Genomic DNA, 24,395 nt, shown 5'->3' on the forward strand with positions numbered 1-24,395 from the left:
AATACACGAGTCCTTCGGTTTTGGCACTTGCAAGTTCCAAAAATGATCCCAAAGGGAATACCCAAACTAAGACCAACTAAGGACTGGGAGACGCTCCACTTATACTTAACTGAGATATCGATGACATCACCAGAAGACTCGTCTTATCGTTTCGCTCTACCAAACTTCAAGGGTCCAAATCAGGGCGATAGCCAGGCAGCAGTCCTTTGTAGCCGTCGGGAAGCGGGGAACCTCGCAGCAAAGACTTTCGGACCACGTCGACATGCAGGGGTCGATGAAGTGGATGGCCTTCCTCCAGAATTTTCACACGAAGCTCCTCACGAACCTCTGGCTGGACTGGAACCGCTGGTATCGCCCCAAACGTTGGGCGCCAACTGAGGTACTGGGTTTTTCAGAACCGGTACCAAACCGGTAACCCAGCGGTGCCAGGGTACACCCAAAGACCTCGGGTACTTTCCTGATTCAGACCACAGAAACTCAGAGTCTTCTAGGTGAAGTCAAGGATCGATTTTATTGGCTGCAACCAAGAAACAAGCGTTCTAGAAGTACAACACACGGGATGTATATTCTCAGGAGACTGCTCAATCCTACAAAGTCAGGCTTCTCTTTTTATACAAAATATTGTGCTTTAGGCAAACATTCTTCGAATTTACAGTATACTATTCAAATTTTTTCGTTACAAAGGAAAAGCAGAGTCATGATGACATGTCCATATTTCAGTTCGTCCAGCCCACAACAAATCACCCGGCAAGGGCCAACATTTCATCAGATATCGGTGGACCCCAAATAAAAACGGGCACCTCCCCATCATAAAGCAAGTGAGAGAAAAAGGAGCAGGGACAGGTGTGAGCAAGATTCGGCAGGGTGTGTACGATGAAATGGGTTTATGGCCTGTTGTGCCTTGATGCTATCTCATTCGGCCACTGGGAGAGGAACTGACCAAACAGGCTCGGCCTGGGGCAATGGTTTCAACCTGCCCAGGTCAGAGAAAAGTCAATCAAGGTGTACGTGTCCTTTGGAATCGAATTTAGCTGTATCATAAGCCTATGTAAAGGGCAACTCACAAAATGGCTGCTGTATACAAAATGGAAGCCAAGGGTTCAAGACGAAAATGATGATTTCGAGTAGAAATCGTCACTCGAATATGACGAAAATGCTTGTACATAGTGTACTAGCCATTTTCGGTCTTTTGATATAAAAATCGTCATGCTACGACTAAGTTTTATTCACGAGTTCAGAATTTTCAGAACCACATATATCCTTCAGCATCTCATTACTCCATATAGCTCCAAGAGCTTTGAGATCGAACAACCTCTCCCTTCTTGCTGTACCTAGAATTAGAAGAGCGAGAAGTGGAGGTCGCTCATTTGCTTACCTATCCTCTAAACTTAGGAATTCTCTCCCTCTGCAGATCAAATCAAACGAAAATCTACTACATTCTAGAAAGCAACAAAAAATTTAGCTTTTCAGATAACTCTGTGAATTATCCTATTATTCCTCTCAGCGCCGGGAAGACCTTCTTGGATAGCTGTGCCATCTATAACATGTTTAACATAACATGACAGCCCTCTCAAACATGAAGGTCTGGAGTTTCTTTTGAGCGTGCGGTGGTCATCAGTAAATGTTCATGAGAACTGTATTCCAAATTTTAGTGACAAATATAATTAAATAATATTGGTTGAATATCGTCTTCATGAAATTGTCCTCAGTCATCAGACAATGAGAACAATGGGCCAGATTTACAGTCAGAACAGATAGGAAAACCCAACCTAAATCACCTCAACCTCTATTTGCTTGCCTTGAACATTAGGTACAGAATCTTAAATGACGATGATGTGTTTAACTTCAATTACTGAATTATCAGAGTGCAAGTGTTGCATGAAAGTCATAGAGACTTTAGAATTAAGGGCTTCAATGAAGGATGCATTAATCTTTTTAAAATCAAATGACAAAAATTATTACTTTGTTTTTCTTACTACTGAAATTCAGCACACTTCATGTTGGCATATCTGGTCTGTTAGAAATGGGATCTCTGGTTGGCTAAGGCTTGCGCCAAAGCCAGGCAGAGACCACCACTCTAGTCAGGGTAAGGTAGTTACACACCAAAGATAACCCCTGCTCCCCCCCTTGGTAGCTTGGCACGAGCAGTCAGGCTTATCCCGGAGGCCATGTGTAAAGCATTTGCGCACGCACACAGCAACAACATCCCAGGCACACTACAAAAGGAACTCCACACAAGGTTATATCAAAAATAGCCTTTGTATTCTTATAACACATTAGAATAGTAAACACATAATATACATGGTGCCACCTGGCACTAGGTCATATTTACAAGGGATTATTTACACCTTACAGGGCCCACTGGACCACTGTCAGAACCATCACAAATTGAACTTAGTATAAGTAAACCAGATCATTAATTTACAACCAGTAACCACTGGTAATCACTGTACTTAGCATCAGCCTGTAACATAAACTACATTATGCACAGTATCACATCAGGTGCGAATTGCAATCCACGCCAACCTCACCAGCATGAACACATTATGCACTCTTCTCATAAATCTAAACGCATTAGACCCTAACGTCCTAAGCATAACTCACAGAAGGAAATAAATCTCACTTGCATAAACCATAATATGCAAACCAATCTCATACATAAAAACCACATTTAGAGGTATAACACAGGGTGCATAAAAAATAGTACATACATTACATTTCCTAGCACCACATAAATCATATTTAGCACATAGTCTCCTAAAAAGATTATAGTAGCGGCATTAATCACATCAGCGCCTGGCACCCTACAAACCTCTCAGTCCCCCTGGCAAACTGGCCATCTCAAAGGGGCTCAAATGCCCTATGTCCAAGAGTCGGGGCTGCTGCCTATGCAGCAAAATCCAATTGCGCCATTGCGCTAGGGCCCAGGAGTGCATCTCACTCTTATCTCATAAAGCCCCAAAGATCTGCGGCCTAAACGTTGCAGCTGCCCACTACTTGCTGGGCAGCTGTGAAGAATTGTGAAGGCCTGCCACCTCTGTTCCGCTTCTGTCCCTTTCAGGAACTCCAAAAAGCACTCTGCGTCCAACCTGGTCTCTATCAGGCGGGGCAGCAGGGAAAAATGACCTGAGCCCTGCTCTCTGGGGCTCTCAAGCAATAAAATGTGCCCTATTGGTGCAGCTGCCCTCTGCGAGTGGAGAAGCTGGGAGGAATGGGGCCTGGGCACCTCTGTGCCCTAGCGTTGCAGCCCCATGGGCTCGAAAAACACAAATGGCTAACGTTGGAGCGGCCCTCTGCCAAGCGCGGCCGCTCAGGAACTAACCCTCTAGCCGGTGCCTCGATCGGCCACCGAAACGGAGGAGCCCCTACTCACCGGGCTCTCCATGCTGCGCTTTTCCGGTCTCCTCTTGGCTTCGCTGGGACCGGCAGCTCTTCTCTCGTGGCGCGGGGCTTCCCTTTCCTCCTGGGAACCCCACGCTGCCGTCGGCGGCCTCGGCCACCTTCTCTCTTCACCCGGGATTTTGCCGTAATGCTTGGGGAGGCGGGGTAGGCTCCCGTCCTCCCTTCTGCCTGCACTTCTTCCGCTCCCGCCGCCAGCCCCACCCAGAAGCAGGCGAACTTTGCCTGGCTTCCGGTTCGGCGGCCATTATTCGCTCAGGCCGCGGCAGTGAAACGCGGGGTGGGCTCCCGCTTTCCATAAAGATACCGGCGGGGTGGGCACCCGCCTTGACGGCCAATGGGCACCCGCTGAATAGAAAAATCCAAGGTGGCCATGACGCAGGGTGGGCACGTGCTATGAAATTAGCAAAAGAAGGAGAATCCCTATGTAGGGATTCTCTTGAAGATGACCGCAGTCCAGCGCTGCAAGGGTAATGCACAGAGGCTCTTCCTCAAAATCAAGGGGCTCTCCAGAAGTAGCAAATAAAGCGCGCTCCAGCCACTAGGAGCCACAGCTCCTTTGGGAAAGGTCCAGGAGAGGTTTCATGGGCAGAGCTGGGCCCATGGGCCAGCACACAGGGCCCTCCAGCAGGGAGGCAGCTCCCATGGCGGTCCCTCCTGAGCCCCAGCAGCAGCAAGCCTCCCCCTCCGTCAGGATCAGGAACCGAACAGTCTCATGGGGTCACAGCCCCTATATTTATATGCCCTTTTCCTTTGTGTCACAGCACAGGGCTTGGGAATACCAGTTAGGACTGGTTAGAGGGGATGTGGAGCACTTTGTTTTGCTCATCTCCTCTCTCCTTTGTTAGGTGGGAGCTCAGAGATTAGACGCACCACAAGGGGCGGAGCCGGCATTGTGGAGGGAAGACACAGCCCTATTTAGGTCCCCTGTGCAACTCCTCCCTCCCATCTGCATGCAGATCTCTCTATTCACCACTGGGTGGACTCACCCTGTGTCCTGGAGCCACCCACACCTCTCAGCTCCTGTCAATCACAAGCCAGACATGCAATACACATCAGGCAGGCAGACACAAAGAAATGCCAACTTCTAAAAGTGGCATTTCTCCACCAGTCATCATAAATCTGCGCACACCATTGCACAGCATTTATCCTCACGAGTTCATACATACTAAACTTGCCCCTGCACTCCCCTCATACCAGAAATTACCATGGACACACATATCCCCCATGCATTCCTTTGGGAGGGCATGCCAATCTCACCACACGCACTCAGAGAGTGCACGTACTTCACACTGGGCCACAGTGCTAAAGTACCCAGAGGCCTAAAATCACTACCACTATGTCAGAGCTTAAGGCAAAAAGTTCAGGGGTGAACCTGCCAAAAAGGGCCAAGTCCAACACGGTCCAATAAATCGTTGGTAGCAAAACCTTCAAATCAATTTGCATAGTACACATGGGAAATCTAGGAACAGGGCCAGTTTTTATACAACACAATCTTCCATGTATAGTCCAGCAATACATATACTTTCAAGGCTAACACCGCTTTTGATAACATCACCTACAATAGACGACAATGTCACTGAATCTACATCACCACTCAGAGTTATATATTGGAACAAGTATCTACACAAACAGGACTAAAACAAAATCATGTGAAATTTTGAAGAACACTAAAACCTGACGGTTCGTCTCAGCAGAATCACATCTGGCCAGACCATAACCCACAGACTTCTAACCATATACACGGAAAGAGTACCACAAATCTGAATCTGATCAGAGCGCGTAGTGGCCTCATCAGGGGTGCTAAGCATTACATGAATGTAATAATGCAGTGCAAAAGTATGCAATTACTAGAGGTTTTAGTGTGGCAATATTCAAAACTACATTTTGGAAAATCTCAATTTAGAAGGTGCTATATACCTACTAAACATAAGCACTTTCAGTAGCATCCTAAAGTCATTGTGAATACAGGAGAGATTGAGAAGAAAGCATTGTACAACAATACCTGCTTTATGCTTTCAGAAAGAAGGCCGCCATATGGTTTTTCTGTGACATATTTTTGATAGGCTTCAAGAACCATTAAAGCAACTTCCAAGTGTACACTTGAATCAAGGAGAAGTGTTCCCTGGTAAAGGAAAGTGAACATTAAGATCATCAGTTATGTTAGGAGTAGGACTATCTTCATATATAAATATGTTCTGTTAATCCTTTTCCCCAATGAGCATTACACTTTCCCAACATCACATACTTTCTGTACCTTTGTACCTTTGTATAAGTTGTTATTTGGGACACATTTAATTAACAGTTCTGTTATTCATCACCACCTGTATCTTCTTGCCAGCAAAGTAAAGAATATGATTTTGTTTTCCTATTTTCTGAATCGTAGATTCATAATTTTGCAAATAGGTTAATTACATTATAAATTAAACAGTTTAATCTCTCGTACAGTGAGGACAGTTACTGCTTAGGAGTATGTCGGAAAGGTAATGAGCCTGGTACCCTCTTCATGGACATTGCAACAACAGTTATTTACATTAACATCATACGTCAGTCACTTAAGATTGGCGAGTTGAGTAATACAAAACTAAACACATTTATACTGCCAAGCACAATGTATTCTACAGACTTTAGTTGAGATCCAAGCCGGTTTTGCACCAAAATGAATGGGAAGTGAATAAACATCAAGAAAGATATTCAACCCAAGATGAATGTAAGAAAATATCAAACAATAACACCAATATTGTTTAATTAGGGTAATTTCCAATTACCAGTAGGGCCGCCTGAGGGGTCCAGCTAAGCCATATACAGTAATTTGAGATAGAGATATAGGTGAACAACTATTTTTCATTTGTAGTCTATTAGTTTTTGTGCCAGGGGAAAGCCAAACAAAAAACACTGCACGTTTACTTAAATTCACAATTGGTGGCAGAAATATCTTGAGAAGACTGGACTTCTCCAACAATCATCATAATCAGTCGCTGGAAACTCTGCCAGAATGCAGTGTCTACCTGAAAGTGATCAATGACATAATTAAAGTATCAAAGACTTCAAGTTATGCCATCAAAAGAAACGAGAGTGCCAGAACAAACCTTAAAGACTCAAAAGTACAAGAGAAATGTCACTACGAAGCAACATATCCAATGCATCTATTTGATGAAGATGCTATTTAATTAAAACGGAGATTCACAAAATTAACAGCAACAGTCAACGGCACAGACACATTGAGCCTGATTCACACAGAGCCTACGCACTTGAGGCGGAGGCTCTGCAGTCACGGTGGGATATGCTCACTGCGGTTTCTCATTGTGAGATCTCCCCACGAGTGTGGGGATCCCGGCACGTTTGCGGAGATCCCGGCACGCCTGCGGAGATCCCAGCACGCCTGCGGAGATCCCGGCACACCTGCGGAGATCCCGCCATGACTGCGGAGGCTCTTTGTGAATCACACCTAAAGTTTACAAGTAAAAGACATCAACTTTGTTTTGACAACCCCGCAGTCCGTAAGGCACTCGACACTACTCAATTATTAAAAAACATTCAACAAGCCACATTATTTCATCTCAGAAATAGAAGGCTCCAAAGACTAGAAATATTTTAACTGTGTTCCTTCTTTTGAAATAAAACAAAAGTTAAACCAGACCTTTTCGTTGTAGCCCCAATTAAGTCCTTCAAGAATAATGCAGGCAAGTTTATTCTCCACGTCTGTCAGACTGTAGTTCAATAACCAATTCCTGACCAGTGCAATTTCTGAGGATTTTGGGATCCAATGGTTCAATGGCAGCTCTTTGAACAAGTACAAAGACACCTAACACACCAAACATAGAATAGATGGAAACAAGAAATTAATGTTGTATTGCGTAATATTAGACTGTACAATATATTTATGTTGATGGAAGCTTCAAAGATCCTAGATAATTGATCAAATTATCCAATCGTGAGCTATAAGTTAAAGCAAATGTTCCACATATTCCACCATCTATTGCAGATTTCAACACAAAATGAATAACAACACAGCATATGGAGTACAAGGCAGTTCCTGCCACTGTAAATGTTAGATGGGTATAGTGCACTCATTTGTTCTACCCAAGTATTAAAGTGATGCTACTTTCCCCCAGATGCTGTGGATACCTACATTGGTATTTGTGTACAGCACGAAACAAAAACCCTGAACACTTTAATATACTTCTGATGTCATGGAAAGTAGTATTCATTTGTTGTAATGTTAATGTTTTATTAAGAATACATTTATTTTATTATACTTATTTATTTATGTAGATGTCAATTCATGTTTACACTGCTATTTTCTCAAACCAGCAGTTATTTCAACAGGCCACAAAGATTGAGAAGAGCCCACATTATCCCTCTTTATTAATGTTTACTGTCTTGCACTATAAAGTGTCTCAGAATGAAAGAAATCCACATTACATATGCAATAAACAATGCTGCTGTGTTTTTCTTGTGAAAGAGGGTGTTTTCAGAAGGCTCAGGGTGTGTACACAGATAAAGCAACGCAGGAGACAGTGTCAAACCACAATAAATGTGTGCAGAAAAATAGATGTACATTTTAATATGCACCTGTATGCCTGAGCTCTGGTGAGTGCGACATAGCATTTGTTTGAAATGAACTAATGTAATGTGAGCGGCAGCGAGGAAAGTATTAATAAACTAATCTTCCTGTACTTTAAAGCATGACAAAAACGAATTATTGGTGAATGCTAAATTGAATAGGATCTGCTGAATCTGCAAACTTTCTTCCTTAATAGGTTTCTTATTGTGCATTTGTCATCCATTCTGTAGCAATACCCATGTATTAACAAGGCAATATGGAATATGAAAACAGACCAAGGCTTGTTTATCTTTTGCAAATCTTTTGCAAACGAAGAGTCTGAAGGAGCCCTTACCATGCCCACAGTTTCAATGGTTCCACTGATGCGTTCCAAGAGTACAGGAATTATCCACTTGTGGATACCAGCAATTGCTGTCAAGAGTTCTCGTCCAACTTTTGAAAACATTTCTCTTGTGTTAAGGCTGATATAAGACACCTGAGAAATTAAAGAGAGGAACACCTTCAATTAGACAACATACAAATCTGAGAGCTAACTGCTCAAACTTATAGTGGGTTTTAATAGTTGAAGCTCAATGCTTTTTTATTGTTTTTTCATAAAGGTCTCACACAAAATTACTTTGGAAGAGCGGATTTATGCATGACAAATGGCATGGACCGTAAGCTCCTGAAAATAAAGAAAACAACCGAAATGGATAGTGAGAATGCAACAGTTTTAGTTTGAAGTTTTTTATTAGTTTAGCACAGTTACTTAAAAACATTGCTATAAAAACAGCATTAGGACATATATAAGAAATCATTTCATTCATTCATTTGATAACTTTATTTTGGTCGTTGACCATAAAAGTGCAGATAAAATACATACAAGAACGGTGATAAAATCCATAAATACAAGCAGTTAAAAAATTATTAAACAAGAAGTTTATCAAAAGTTATCAAAAGTTATCAAAGGGGGAGTAAAAGGATTAGGTCCTTGTCAAAAGGCGGTCCTTCTGCGCCACATACCGTGTATGAAGCGGGAAAGAGCAAACACAATGGGGGGGCAGGTATCATATGTTAAAATTCTGCAAGCCTGAGCACATTGTCTAAGAACCAAGTTTCTACACAGAGGGGCCAACCAGCATTTTCGTATTTTGCAATACGCCGGGCAAAAGAACAGGACATGGACGATATCTTCTGTGCTGTTATTACATGCTGGGCAACTTCCCTCTTTTGAGATAGTCCATTTAGAGGTCAGCCCCCTAATGGGCAAGCAGCCATGCCTTAGTTGAGTATATAGTTTTCTCGCAAGAGGAGGCTGCACTAGATCTAAGAAATCCTCCTTCTTGGACGCAGTTTTCACCTGCAGGAATTCAGTTGTTAGCCTGCCCTGGGATGGCGAGCTGAGTAGCGTGTTGAGGCTGTTGTTTCTCAGGATAGCCAACAGTTCTGACCTCTGGAGCCTAGGACAGCTCTCCTCCGTTGACTCCCACAATTGAGGCAAGCCAATTTGGTAAAGCAGGGCCTTGATGTGGGATAGCCAGGGTATATTTTTGTTCTTGAGCTGCCCCCAGACAGCAGAAAATTCCGCTCTGTAATCAACAAATTACGGTACAGTCCAGAGTCTTCTCCAGTAGAGCAAGGGTCGTGCGGCTATCAGATCTTTTATGGACTCAAGGCCCATATCTAACCGCAATGGTATGAGAGGGGTGCTTTGGGGTAAGCCTACCAAATTTCTCATGAAAGCTTGTTCCACCTTTAGTAGACTCAGTACGTTCTTGTGCCCCATAGTTCTGCCCCGTACGTAGCTGCTGACCTGGTCTGGGCTCTATAGGTTTCAAGAGCAGGGGCGACTGGTTTAAATTGTGAAGTTTTATGAAATTTCCCAATCCCCCCTGTAATCTGTGAAAGTCTCAGGGCAGATCTAGATACCTGTTGGCCCCAGTCAAAGTCTTCAGTTAGCGTGACACCCAGGTAAACAAAGGTTTTCACCCGCTCAAGTGGGGTGCCGTTCAAGACAGGGCTCGGGTGGGTGTGCCTCGGGGGATTGAAAACCATAAACTTGGTTTTATCCAGGTTAACCTCCAATCCCCCCCGAGGCACAGAAAGTTGAAAACCCATCCAGAACCCGCTGGATGCCTGTTGATGTTCAGGATAACAACAGAGTGTCGTCCGCGAACATCAGAGCAGGCACCCTTCCAGTTGCCAATCTCGGGGCATCGTTATCCCTAACTCCATCCAGTTCATCTATCAAGCCATTAACATAGAGGCTAAAGAGAGTAGGGGCAAGGGCACAACCCTGGTGTACACCCCTGGTTACTGGAAAGGGGGCCGAGAGTTCGCCATTCCTTCCACACCTGACCTGGGCAAAGTTCCCCGCATGGAGTCGGATCAAGACATCTAGTAAATAGAGCAGGAGGCCTAGTTCTTCCAATACTCTCCATATTTTATCTCTGAGCACAAGATCAAAGGCGGCCCGCAGGTCCACAAAAACAAGGTAGAGGCTGGCACCCTCTACTCTTGCAGTTTTCCAGAAAAGGACCTGCAGCCTAAAGATCTGGTCCAGGGTCAAGATGCCTGATCTAAATCCAGCTTGGAGGGTGGTCAGTATTTTGTGTTCCTCTATCCAGCCCAGTATCCGATCCAATAGAATCCGGCCCATTAGTTTTTGGGCAGTGTCTAGGAGACTAATGGGCCTGTAGTTGGATATAAACAAATCAGCAGTATCACATTTGTCATGTTTAGGATAAAAGGAAGAAATCATAAACACAAAGCTGAGAAACAGCTCAGTGAGCTTAGTGACCATTGTGCTTCTAAGAAAAACAGTCTTGTAGTTGCCGATATAAACATTTTGCTACGCAAAACCAAAATTAAAGATAATAAAAACGAAAAGTGCTAAACCACAGGGGAAAAAAGTCTGTGATGAGTTTTTGAGGGGGAAGACGTGGGAATGCGGGGGCCGAAGAAGGTGACAGAAGATTGTCAAAGAGTCTCACAAATTTTCCCGACCTTGCAAGCACTTGGATGTCAGTGGATGCGAAACAAAGAGCCGAAGCCTCCCAGCATGTCCTAATGCCCCATCTTAAATACAAGGGTTTTAAGAGAAACTTTCTTGGGGCAGCTAGGGCCGGGCAACAACACAGGAGATGCAGCCATGACTCAAAGTGGTAATTGCACAGTCTGAAAGCCCCCCCTCCCTTGTTGGAGCCCATCTGTTAAAAGCCGTTGAACGCAAGCCAAGAAGTCGCATGAACATAATATTCTTCCGTGCCACTGCATTTAAGTTTTCCTGGAAATAGGCTCGCGGTTTCCCGGGAAGGTGCGAAGAGTTCAGTGGGAGCAAAATGGAAGATGTTTTTACAGAGTGCAAATCCATGCGATGGGAAATTAATTTGACCGGTCTGTTGATGGTATTTTTCCAGGCCGAGTATGGAATGGAATCTAAAAAGAGGGATGCGTTGTCCATCTCTAGCACTCTTATGGCCTTTGCAATCTGAGTGTTTCAAGGGTTGCCAGGACTGGAAAAGGTTTCTTTTAGGTGGGATTTTAAAGTGTTGTCGCCGGCTTTTAATAACCGTATGAAATATTTCAGGGTATCGGCCTCGCAGTAAATTGATTGTCTTTGTAGGCCCAGCTCCAAACGTAGTCTTGCTCGCTGAATGAAATTTGGGAGGTGGACATTTTTTTGTTATAGGTGGAGATTTGGGCGAGATCAAGACTAGCAGAGCATGCCCCAGGAAAGGCCTGATACCCATAGGTTAAGGCAGGAAGAAGAGTAGCTTTGATCACCTTCAGAATGGCTTCTGCAGAGGGACTGCACAGGGACAGGTTCAACCGAGTCAGGGAGTATGTGATTGCTTCTGCTCTCTTTTGCAAGGCAGCTAGATGAGCTGCAGGTCTAGACGTCTCGTTGAACCAGACTCCCAAATAATTATATTTTACGGTTGTGTTGATCCTGGCAGGCCCGATATTCCACCTTAAGCTTTTCTTATTCTTACATCTGCCAAATATCAGTACCTTGGTTTTTGCCTGATTGATTTTCAAGGCATTAGCGATGTTGTATATATGGAGCGTACTTAACACTCGTTGGAGACCTGATTTGGCTTGGTCCATTATTACAATGTCATCCGCATATTGTAATATATGCAGAGACTTTTTACCAGAACTGAGTTTTGGCGGGAGGAGATTGCTGTTCTCTAAAAATGTTCCAAGATCGGCTGTATAAAGATTGAATAAGAGAGGGGCGAGAACGCAGCCTTGCTTTAGCCCGTCAGTGACACTAATTCTTGAAGAGACTGTCTTTGGGCCGGTTTTGAATTGCACCCATGTGTTCTTGTGCAGTGAGATGAGTGCTCTTAGGAGGCTCTGCGGGATCCCCCACTTATTCAATTTCCTCCACAAGGTGTTCCGAGACACTTTGTCAAAAGCCGCGCTGTAGTCAACAAAGCAGCAGTAAAGTGGAAGATGGTTTTTTGGGCTGCTTGTTGACTCAGGAAGGCTAGAGTGGTGATATTGTCTATTGTGGAGGCCGATGCCCGAAACCCCGTTTGGTAGTATGGTATTATGTTATTGTCAGCAACCCATTTTTCAAGCACCCTAAGAAGACATCGTGCGTATGCCTTTGCCTCAAGATCGAACAGTGCGATGAGTCGGTAATTAGCCGGGAGCGTGGGGTCTCCTTTCTTGAATATGGGGAATAGAATCGAGCCTAACCATGAGTCTGGTAGCTGGCAAGTCCTGAACACGTTGTTGTATAGAGGAGTCAAGAGGGCCGCCCACTCTTCCAGGGCACATTTAAATACCCCAGCCGGAAGACCGTTGGGCCCTGGAGCACCGTCGTTTTTCATATTTCGCAGATACTTGGAGACCTCGGCTGCAGTGGTCAACTCATAAGTTTCTGTTTGAGTGGATTCAACACGATCTCCTAGTCCGATCACCATTGGGTCCGAGGTATCACTGCGATATAGTTGGGACACGTGCAGGGCCCAATCTTCTTCACAAACCGCGTTTCCTCTCATCTTGTTTGTGGAGCGGAGTTTGTTCGTGTAGGTCCAAAACTTGGACTGGCTATTGCCCTTAAGCAGGTTGAATATTTTTAGCCACTCAGAGTGTTCTTTTAGTCTCTTGGTTCCCCATAAGGATTTCTTGAAGGTCTTTCGCAGCAATGCCACATTATTGGCAGTATGTACAGTTCCGATCAGTTTGCGCCTGCGCACAGCCCTCCTGAGGTTCTTTCTTTGGGAGGCTGAGTTTACTTCGGACGTGGCCCAGATGATCCAGGTTGAACCACGCGGCCTACCAATAGATCCTGTAATTTAACGATGGCATTATCCTACAGGTGATGTAATTCTGTGGGGGCCTCTAGTCTGAAGCTAGGTATTTCGGCCTTAAGCCAAATTCCCACCTTGACAGAGCTTAGTGAATCCCATTTAATTCTTCTAGCCAAGGTGTGGAGTTCGGCCCGCGACAATTGCCCCACTTCTGTTTTTCCGCAGCAAGCGGTGTTTGCAAATGCAATGTTACCGTTAGGGGGTTGTGGTCGCTCTCCATACGATCTAGAATTTCCATCCTGGCCAGATTATTGTACAAAAACGGTGATAAGAAAATATAGTCAATAGTTGAGATGGTTGTAAATGTGGGCAGAAAATGAACACCCGGGTGCCTGTTCCAGTATAATTTGCTGAGCTGACCGGAGGTTGTAAGTTGTTAGAAAAATGGTCATCGCTTCCTGCTCTTTGGTTTTCCTTGCTGGGAGACCATTAGTTGCAAGGTCTTTGATGTTAAAGTCTCCTAATAACAGTACCTCCGTAAGTGTGAATTCCAATAGAAGATCTTCCAGATGTTTTACCAGTAGATCAGTTGCAGTTGATTTTGTGGTTTTCGCTATATTATGGTAACAATTGATTAGGAGAATTGGGAGGGCCCTACCTGACAGTGAGAGGCCGGTGATAAGTACTGTCTGCCCTGTTGTCAGGTTCCAAGGAATAGGTGTGACCATTATCTTGCAGCTGTGCTTAATGTAAATTGAGAGGCCCCCAGAGGGTCTTCCGTAGGGGTTGGCCTGGACGGCTCGTTGAAAAAGTTTGTGATAGCCAAGCAGAGGCGATGGAGATAGAGACCAAGTCCTCTGGAGACATATGATATTGCTTTTGTTCAGGAAATTCACGGCTGATTTTGAGGCAAGAATTGACTTTAGCCCAGCCACATTCCAGGATGTGATGGTTAATTTAGGGTTAATCCGGCTGGCGCCTGTGTTAGGAAGGGCGCTGCTGGACTAGGTTAGTAAGAGGCTCAAGGGCAGAATAGCCGTGGCGGATATCGTTTTCGTAGAAGGCAGAGCAGTTAGGTTTGCAACTTATCAGACGTTGGTTGTTATGACATGCGATGTTTAAGAAATTGTCTACTTTCGACGCTTCCGGAAGCCAAGCATGGGTTGCAACCCCGGGACCCCTTCAGTACGCTAGTATACGGGTTCACTGGGGCCTGGGGGAGGAGAACGTGGGGATATTTTTGATGGGTAGGAACCCACATTTCGATGCCCCAATTTTCAAATAAATTGGCTTCCCTAAGGATTGCATTCCTAATGGATTCCTGGGACCCCTTTTCCTCCTGGTATTGTAAAAAACTTGACCGATATAAGGTCTGAGGAAGTGACCCCAGACAACGCTGAAACACATTTGAATAGACGGATGAGATTGCCTCTATTGAGGACATCAAATGAGCCCTTATGCTCGTAGTGAGGAAAAAAGACTAGTTCTGCTCCGTTTTCCAGGTTCTGGTGATTCTGGGTCCTAGCTGGGTCATTTGAAGGTGCTGGTGCCGTCAGAGGTTGGAAGCGAACTTCAGGTGGGTGATTGTTCCCCCCGAGTGGCTTACCGTTTCTGATGCTTGTGGCAATTGGGGCGCACAGGGCCTCTGCATGTGCACAGTGGAGAGCCAACCGGCTCTAGATGGATCCTCAGATGGATGATAAGCACGGCGGCTTGTTGCGTCGCACTCTATTGCACTTTGCGGGTCCGCTTTCAATGGTTTCGCCATTACCTGACAATCAAGTGGACTCTTCCGTGTTTCTGATGTTGCTGCAGCAGACTGTACGTTGATGGTCTGATTCCTAGGTCTTTGATCATGAATAATTGATACTGTAATTTTGTTAGACAATGGATCATTCGCTGTTGGTGGGAAGTTTAAATCGATGGCTGTTGTGGCCCCAGGACCTCCCTGGGTTGATAGACCGGGCTGTTCACTGGTGGCCTTTAAACCCACGGCAGTCGAGCTTGTTTCAGTAGTTTTTGTTTTGGATTTTGAAGGCAAGTTGAAAATAGGAAAATAAGGGAGGCCCCTTGATTTAGTGGCTAACAAACTGAGTGCTGCTGAGCCTTCAAGCCCCGCTCTCCTTTTCGCTAAGCGTTGTTTTTTGGATAGTTTTTTTAGTTTCTTTTTCTCCCTCCTTGACAGTGAGGGTATCAATGAGGCATTAGGAAAGCTGTGGGCCATGTCCATATGAACAGTGTCGGAGCAGACAGATCGTGTAGTTAAGTTACTAGTCAAACCTCAACGCAATTATTAAGTGTGTTCAGAGCCCGCTTTGGGGGGGCGGGGACTAGTCCCCGGTGTAAAGCGGGCTGGACTTGTAGTGACTGGGCCGACACAGGGGGAAGTATTTTTTCTCTCTGAGGATGTTCTGGGTACTATGGCTGAGCATGAGGGCTCTTCAACGGTGAGTGAAAGATGAGGCTCTCGTGTGGGCTTTAATGGTCCTTCTCCGTTGTTATGGCACTTCACACTTTTCAAGATTGCACTCAAGATTTCGGGGAGAGACGAAAGTTTGTTGATTATTGGAGAGCAAGGGCAAGAATTCGGAGTGCCCGTTAGCGCTGCCAAGCCTTCAAGAGAGGATATCCTGGAGCCCAGGTCCGATAGTGCTGAGGCCAGAGTTTGCATTAGATCGATCTGCAGCTCCATTTTCTGCGACTGCCATAACGTGGCTTTAGCTATAGTGTCTTGCTTTGCATGCAGGGATGTCTGTGAGACCAAGATAGAGTTTGTGGTGTCCGAGGAGGTAAACACTGGAGAATCCCGGTCCTCCGTTAACGTTCTAAGAGAGTTTGAGAGCGGGCTAAGGCCCGGTGAGTGAGCAAGTGAATCTTCGATTCGGGCTTCTAAGGAGGCCAGGAATCGGTTGGATAGTTTGTTAGGTAAGGAAGAATCATCATAGTTGTAACTCTTGTTTGAAGATGAATGGTCATTATGTCCAATTAAGGGACATAAGTTTGGGCTGTGTTGAAGTTGGGGCTTCAAAGTTGGATTATCCGCGTTACAGTTATCAGGGTGATCTGGTGATGTCTGCTGGGCGCTGCCATAGACCTGGGCTTGGACTTGCAGCTTGGTTGCAGTGTTTAATACAGTAGTATTTAAGGGGTCAGAGCTGAAAACAGGTGAGGAGGAGTTTCCCAGGGCTGCAAAGGAGGCGCTCAGTGAGGCAGAGAGACTGTCCTGGGTCGTAGAAGCAACCTCCTGAGAGAGCGTATGCAGCTGGTGTGCCTCATGTGAGGCGAAGGATTTAGGCGAGGACAGAGAGGGTTTCTCCAGAATTGAGTTTTTAATGTGAACTGGGCTAGGAGAGCAATAGTTTTCGCTCTGAGTGGCAGCATTAAAATCCGCGTCGAGCCGTAGTGGATGAGTGGAAGGAGAGCCCTTTTGGAGAGGAGTTTTTCCGAAGAAGTCGCTGATCCGAGATTGCGATGATAGGTCGCCTGGGTGTGACGTTGAGGTGGTGGCGACTCCTGTTGAACCTCCCCAGGAGAGGCGGAGAGGAGAGTGGTACCCTTTCTCCGTGGTAGTCTTCTAAGCGGCTTGATGTTTTCCATGGTGAGTCCACAAGGTGTTGTTTGCGGGCTAGGCGGGGCCGAATCTTAGACACCTCCTAACCCCTCTCAAGAGTGTTGGATGCCCAGAAGTAATGAACTGGGGCTGCGAGGCTGCAAAGACAGCGACAGCCCAGGGGCGGTCTGAGCAGCTGGCAACAGGCTCTGCGGCGAACCTCTGAGCGACTGAGGCAGTGCCAGCCTCAGCCAACAACCTGGTCAGCAGATTACACCCCCCCGTGCCTTGCCGCCTTGGTGCTGACTCACCGACTCGCAGATGCTCTTATCCCTCACTCCTGGCTCCTGATTTCCCCTGGTCTTTCTCAGTTCATCAGCGGTGAGGCTGGTAAGGGGGCCAGGCGCGATGAGGCAAGGCTGCTGCGGTGTTGTTATCACAGCGCTTAGCTTAGCGCTCACACCCGCCAGCAGCTGCTGTTCCTCTCGCACATGGCCAGTCGGCTATACTGCTGTGCTGCAACCAGAGCGGATGCGGGATCGGCTCCTTAAACGGGCTGGTAGATTTTGGTAGGGGGACCAGGTGCGGCGGGGCAAGGCTACAGCGGTGTTGTTGTTACAGCGCTTACACCCGCCAGTAGGTGTTGCTCCTCGTACGCGTGGCCAGTCCACGGCACCTCCGCCGGAAAAAGCGGACCCAGCTCCCCCGTCGGCAGATAGAGCAAAGCCAAGCCGACAGCAGATGGAAACGGATGGGAGCCAGCGACCGGCCGGCCGGTGGCCCGCTTTCTTTTCGATTGTGGCAGGTAATCCGTTTACTGTTTGCCGTTTTACTGTTTTCCTGTGTCCCTCTTTTTCCCTCTGCGGCAGTGACAGTAGCAGCAGCAGCAGCGGTAGCGGTAGAGACGTCCGCCTCGAGGCAATGGCGTTCTGTCCTGTCGATTCTCTGCTCACGAGCTCCCTCTTCAGGCCGTGTCGGCGGCGGCAGCACTCTCAGTCTCTTCCTATCTCCATCAGTAAATGTAGTAAAAATAAAATAAAAAAAACTGTGTCTGCTCTATATTAGTTGAAGTGCTGAAGATGATCCTTTAATCCCTTCCAATTTTTTTCAGCAGTCGCAATCACTGTGCCCAACACCAAAAGTCTTGTCAATAAATGTAGAAAAATAAAATGCAGTGTCTGCTCTATATTAATTCCTTCCAGTTTTTTTCTGACCTTGAGGTTATGGGAGCATGAAAATAAATCACACTTCACCAGAACAGAATCTGTGAAATTAATATCCAGCTACTTGGTTGCTGGTCCTGAAATCAAGTACTTTTTACATAAAACAAAAACAGACAGCCTCAGATGGAAGTGTGTCTTTAAGAGGCAATTATCAAGATAAGAATCTCTCAGCTTTGAGAGGCAGGAAGCCTCGGAGTTCAGCGTTTGATTAAGTTTAAAAAAAATCAGAAGAAAATAGCTGACCTGTGCACCTAGAAACAGATACAAACTCGAGCACTTCCACACGCTGAAAAGAGGAATGCAACAGAAGTGAATCGCCAGAACACATTGGCACGCACACAAAAAGCAACTCACCATTGCTAGTTACATGTCCCAAATCACAGGTTCATGATTTGTGTAAAGACAACAAACGTGACACATTTTCACATAATTGGGGTAAAGATATGCAGTTAACAAGCACTAACTTGGAAAAAAAATATTCCAGCACTGGAAACATTACTCTTTTGAAAAGCAAGAGTGTTTTTCTAGTGTGGGAGTGTAGAAGAAGTGGTTACCACAAGTAAAATGTATAATTTTTGTATAACTTTTCTGTTTTAATCTCTTCCCAACTAGCACCTCTTAGGCTCGTGCCGGAACACCCCCAGGAGTAGCAGCGTGCGTTACAAAAAACCAATAACATAACATAACAGAAGGGCAGTGAGGAATCTGCAGCTAGATAGAGAATTGACCAGAAAGAGAGTTATCAATGGGAGGTACAATTGGGGGTGGGGTCGCACACTACTCACACACCAGCGGGATCGCCCCTAAGGACTGTGGTAAGTGTAGTTCGTGTTCCGCGATGCATCTTCTTTCAATTCTCTGCTATCTTTGCTATCTTCGCCATCCCTGGGCACGTGTTTCGGGGTATTTAGCCCTCATCAGCAGGGATTAGGCCGTGTTCTGGGGTTGCCGGTGGCTGCCATATATTGCCAGGTTTAGTACCACTCAGGCGCGCAGGTGATGGGGAACCAGGCTCGTCAGCCAACTGCTCAAGGGAGCTTTAACATTACAATTGGGGGTGGGGTCGCACACTACTCGCACACCAGCGGGATCGCCCCTAAGGACTGTGGTAAGTGTAGTTCGTGTTCCGCGATGCATCTTCTTTCGATTCTCTGCTATCTTCGCTATCTTCGCCATCCCTGGACACGTGTTTCGGGGTATTTACCCCTCATCAGCAGGATTTAGGCTGTGTTCTGGGGTTGCCAGTGGCTGCCATATATTGCCAGGTTTAGTACCACTCAGGCGCGCAGGTGCGGGGTCCCAGGCTCGTCAGCCAACTGCTCAAGGGAGCTTTAACATTACAATTGGGGGTGGGGTCGCACACTACTCGCACACCAGCGGGATCGCCCCTAAGGACTGTGGTAAGTGTAGTTCGTGTTCCGCGATGCATCTTCTTTCGATTCTCTGCTATCTTCGCTATCTTCGCCATCCCTGGACACGTGTTTCGGGGTATTTACCCCTCATCAGCAGGGATTAGGCCGTGTTCTGGGGTTGCCGGTGGCTGTCATATATTGCCAGGTTTAGTACCACTCAGGCGCGCAGGTGCAGGGTCCCAGGCTCGTCAGTCAACTGCTCAAGGGAGCTTTAACATTAAAATTGGGGGTGTGGCTCAATGGTTAGAGCGGCAGACCCTGATGCAGAGGTCTGGCCCGGGACCAGAGTTCAATTCCCGCCTCGGCGGCTCTTGGACTCAATCTCCCCGGACCTGATCATTCTCGCCTCGGTGCCTAGTCCAATCATGGAGTCCCACTCTGCAACTCTGGGCAATAGCTTGCTTAGTCTCCACAACGGCCCCCACAACGCTAAGGATGCCTGGCCTCCACCTTGGGGGTGCCCAGGAGTGGACACCTCACAGGGAAAGCCAGGATGGGTTCCACAGCGGTATTCGTACAAGCGCCTTGAGACCCTTGCGGGTGAGTAGTGCGCTATACAAGTATCAATTTACACACCAGCGGGATCGCCCCTAAGGACTGTGGTAAGTGTAGTTAGTGTTCCGCGATGCATCTTCTTTCGATTCTCTGCTATCTTTGCTATCTTCGCCATCCCTGGACACGTGTTTCGGGATATTTACCCCTCATCACCAGGGATTAGGCAGTGTTCTGGGGTTGCCGGTGGCTGCCATATATTGCCAGGTTTAGTACCACTCAGGCGCACAGGTGCGGGGTCCCAGGCTCGTCAGCCAACTGCTCAAGGGAGCCTTAACATTACAATTGGAGGTGGGGTCGCACACTACTCACACACCAGCGGGATCGTCCCTAAGGACTGTGGTAAGTGTAGTTCGTGTTCCGTGATGCATCTGCTTTCGATTTTCTGCTATCTTCGCCATCCCTGGACACGTGTTTCGGGGTAGTTACCCCTCATCAGCAGGGATTAGGCCGGGTTCTGGGGTTGCCGGTGGCTGCCATATATTGCCAGGTTTAGTACCACTCAGGCGCGCAGGTGCGGGGTCCCAGGCTCGTCAGCCAACTGCTCAAGGGAGCTTTAACATTACAATTGGGGGTGGGGTCGCACACTACTCACACACCAGCGGGATCGCCCCTAAGGACTGTGGTAAGTGTAGTTCGTGTTCCGCGATGCATCTTCTTTCGATTCTCTGCTATCTTCGCTATCTTCGCCATCCCTGGACACGTGTTTCGGGGTATTTACCCCTCATCAGCAGGGATTAGGCCGTGTTCTGGGGTTGCCGGTGGCTGCCATATATTGCCAGGTTTAGTACCACTCAGGCGCGCAGGTGCGGGGTCCTAGGCTCGTCAGCCAACTGCTGAAGGGAGCTTTAACATTACAATTGGGGGTGGGTCGCACACTACTCACACACCAGCGGGTTTCGCCCCTAAGGACTGTGGTAAGTGTAGTTCGTGTTCCGCGATGCATCTTCTTTCGATTCTCTGCTATCTTCGCTGTCTTCGTCATCCCTGGACACGTGTTTAGGAGTATTTACCCCTCATCAGCAGGGATTAGGCCGTGATCTGGGGTTGCCAGTGGCTGCCATATATTGCCAGGTTTAGTACCACTCAGGCGCGCAGGTGCGGGGTCCCAGGCTCGTCAGCCAACTGCTCAAGGGAGCTTTAACATTTCAATTGGGGGTGGGGTCACACACTACTCACACACCAGCGGGATCGCCCCTAAGGACTGTGGTAAGTGTAGTTTGTGTTTAAAGCATCCGTGAGCAGTGGGCTGACGAGCCTGGCATCCCGCACCTACGCGCCTTAGTGGTACTATACCTGGCAGATATTGGCAGCCATCGGCCACCCCAGTACACGGCCTATCCCTGCTGACGAGGGGTGATACCCCGAAACACGTGTCCAGGGATGGCGAAGACAGCGAAGATAGCAGAAGATCGAAAGATGATGCATCGCGAACACTTTACTACATTGACCAGAGTCCTTAGGGGCGACACCGCCGGTGTGTGAGTAGTGTGCGACCCCACCCCATTTGTAACTTTAAAGCTCCCGTGAGCAGTGGGCTGACGAGCCTGGGATCCCGCACCTACGTGCCTGAGTGGTACTATACCTGGCAGATATTGGCAGCCATCGGCAACCCCAGTACACGGCCTATCCCTGCTGACGAGGGGTGATACCCCGAAACACGTGTCCAGGGATGGCGAAGATAGCGAAGATAGCAGAAGATCGAAAGATGATGCATCGCGAACACTTTACTACATTGACCAGAGTCCTTAGGGGCGACACCGCCGGTGTGTGAGTACTGTGCGACCCCACCCCCATTTGTAACTTTAAAGCTCCCGTGAGCAGTGGGCTGACGAGCCTGGGATCCCGCACCTACGCGCCTGAGTGGTACTATACCTGGCAGATATTGGCAGCCATCGGCAACCCCAGTACACGGCCTATCCCTGCTGACAAGGGGTGATACCCCGAAACACGTGTCCAGGGATGGCGAAGACAGCAAAGATAGCAGAAGATCGAAAGATGATGCATCGCGAACACTTTACTACATTGACCAGAGTCCTTAGGGGTGACACCGCCGGTGTGTGAGTAGTGTGTGACCCCACCCCCATTTGTAACTTTAAAGCTCCCGTGAGCAGTGGGCTGACGAGCCTGGGATCCCGCACCTACGCGCCTGAGTGGTACTATACCTGGCAGATATTGGCAGCCATCGGCAACCCCAGTACACGGCCTATCCCTGCTGACGAGGGGTGATACCCCGAAACACGTGTCCAGGGATGACGAAGACAGCGAAGATAGCAGAAGATCGAAAGATGATGCATCGCGAACACTTTACTACATTGACCAGAGTCCTTAGGGGCGACACCCCCGGTGTGTGAGTAGTGTGCGACCCCACCCCCATCAATGGGAGGTAACTTGTTCTTCTGATTGATACTTCTAACCACTGTTTCCTCACCTTTAGAATAGATATCAAAGCAATCCCTTCCACAAGGTGGAGGGTCTGTCGATTGGCCTGAGACCAGCACCGAACATATGACATTCCTTTCCCGTTGACCTTGTTGTCTAGGCAGCAGCGCTTCGTGAATGTACGTAGTACTAACGCCCACATCACGACCTGACAGGCACTCCACGTGCCAACACAGTGGTGACAGCCATGGCCCTGGTATCCCTCCAGAAGGACTGAGGAATCTGGTCAAATGGACCCTCAGTCCTTCTAGGAGCTAGTTTTTGGCCAATGCGTGACAGATCACAATGCCAAGGACCATCAACCTTGACAGATTGCTTATCTTTTACCTCTTTACCTTTCTTTGCCTTAGAGAACTGCACAAAAAGCAGATCATCCACCCTATGGTCTTAGGTGCAATCAATGTAAAAGTTTAAAGCTCATTTGGGTTCCAGCTGATGGAGTTTCTCCTCCTTTTTTCGAGGGGTGAGGCTGGGCAAAGAACGCTGGGTGGGTGATGTATTTTGGCCAACATGAAAAGGAGTAAGGACTTTTGGCAAGAAGATCACTATGGGCCTCAGCACCAATTTGCCAGAAAAAAAGGTAAATTGTGTAGGGTGGTGTAGGGTGGCAGCACCGAGACAGCTCACTACTCACACATGCAACGAGCTGAAGTGATTGGTCGAGGAAGACAGACTTCAGCATCAAATGACGCAACAAGCAGCCGTGCATCAGCCCTTGGAGAATATCCATGAGAAGAAGAAATTCTTTATTGTGCGATTATTTTAAATCATTACAATAAAACCAATAATTCATTCATATACATCAGCAGCATGGTGGAATTTACAGGGCTCATGGAGATTAGATCCATGGGTTTGGAGGAAGACATTGTTAAAATGTGTGCACATCAAAAGCATGGTGGAATTTACAGAGCGCATGTGGGTCTAAGACATGAGCTATGCATGAGGATTATTAAAATTCATATAAAAGTATAATTCAAAAATTGGTCAGTATGCCTAAAAACAATACGTTTAGCTGAAGCGTGACCATGAAATGGCAATAGCTGAACTATGAGGGTACCGCCAAGGCCCTCCTATTATGGCTGTGATAAGGCCTCAGTTAAAACACAATTGATAAAATGTTATTTAGGAATTAAAATTTGTAAGGGGAGTCTGAAAGAATTGGTCAATATGCCTATCAAGAATGCATTTATATAAAAGGAAAGCATTAAAGTGCGGAAGTACAACTAGAGTGAGATTTTTGCCTCCTTCGCAGGTGGGCCCGAAGGGACCCCAATAAAATGGTTTGATAGGGGCCTAGTTCAGACACAAAAAATATTCAAGATTGCAGTTTTAACTACAATAAGAGTCTTCAGGAGATATCGCCTTATCGGATTTCCGTGCAGTCAAAAAGATGATGATAGGCATTGCTGAAAGAGCACGGACAGTGCTTTTTTATCATGGCTTGGTTTTTATTAGCACTGACTTATCTCAATCCGGATAAAAATAGTGGGGCTCCTCGGACGAGTTAAATAGTCTGTTGTGATGTGCTGTCATTTTCCTCTGCTGACATTGTTAGAACAGTTCTCATGAACTTCAGAAATCGAGCCGCCAGCTGTGAGGACGGCGAACACCCATTACAACGATGTGCGCACATCGCGGGTGCATAACAACGCACATTTTACAACGCGGGAACGTTAACATTGCATTAGGAAACAACGCATGCTGCATGTTACATCGTGCATGCTGTTTGTCATTGCGGTTTTCTACACCGCGTGCGGTAATATTACACATTGTCCTCTTCCGATCGTATTTATGGTGACGTCATTGTCCTCTTCCGATCTGATGGGCATGGCATTTCGTCATTTGCTGTTGCAACTCGCACTTTTTACATATACACTGCAACACTTAAAGGAAGAAAAAAGTAACAACGAAAGGCAATATTTTATGTCACATGTTTCTATAGGTCTTTTACACCATTCGACGGTATCATCAGAGTGTCGAAGGACAACAGAAATTAGGAGTTAA

General features: G+C 46.8%; 1 protein-coding gene across 1 annotated transcript in view; it reads right to left on the reverse strand.

Annotated features, from left to right (window-relative positions):
* Positions 1–24,395, reverse strand: part of EPG5 (ectopic P-granules 5 autophagy tethering factor) — a 582,198-nt gene that overhangs the window by 375,605 nt on the left and 182,198 nt on the right. Inside the window, exons 13-15 of the mRNA XM_078674745.1 lie at positions 8,301–8,441; positions 7,040–7,204; positions 5,405–5,524 (exon numbers count right to left, since the gene is read on the reverse strand). Coding sequence (XP_078530871.1) covers positions 5,405–5,524; positions 7,040–7,204; positions 8,301–8,441 — 426 coding nt within the window. The remainder of the gene's footprint in view (positions 1–5,404; positions 5,525–7,039; positions 7,205–8,300; positions 8,442–24,395) is intronic.

Source organism: Lissotriton helveticus, chromosome 2_1 (genome assembly GCF_964261635.1).
Source record: "Lissotriton helveticus chromosome 2_1, aLisHel1.1, whole genome shotgun sequence".
NCBI lineage: Eukaryota > Metazoa > Chordata > Amphibia > Caudata > Salamandridae > Lissotriton > Lissotriton helveticus.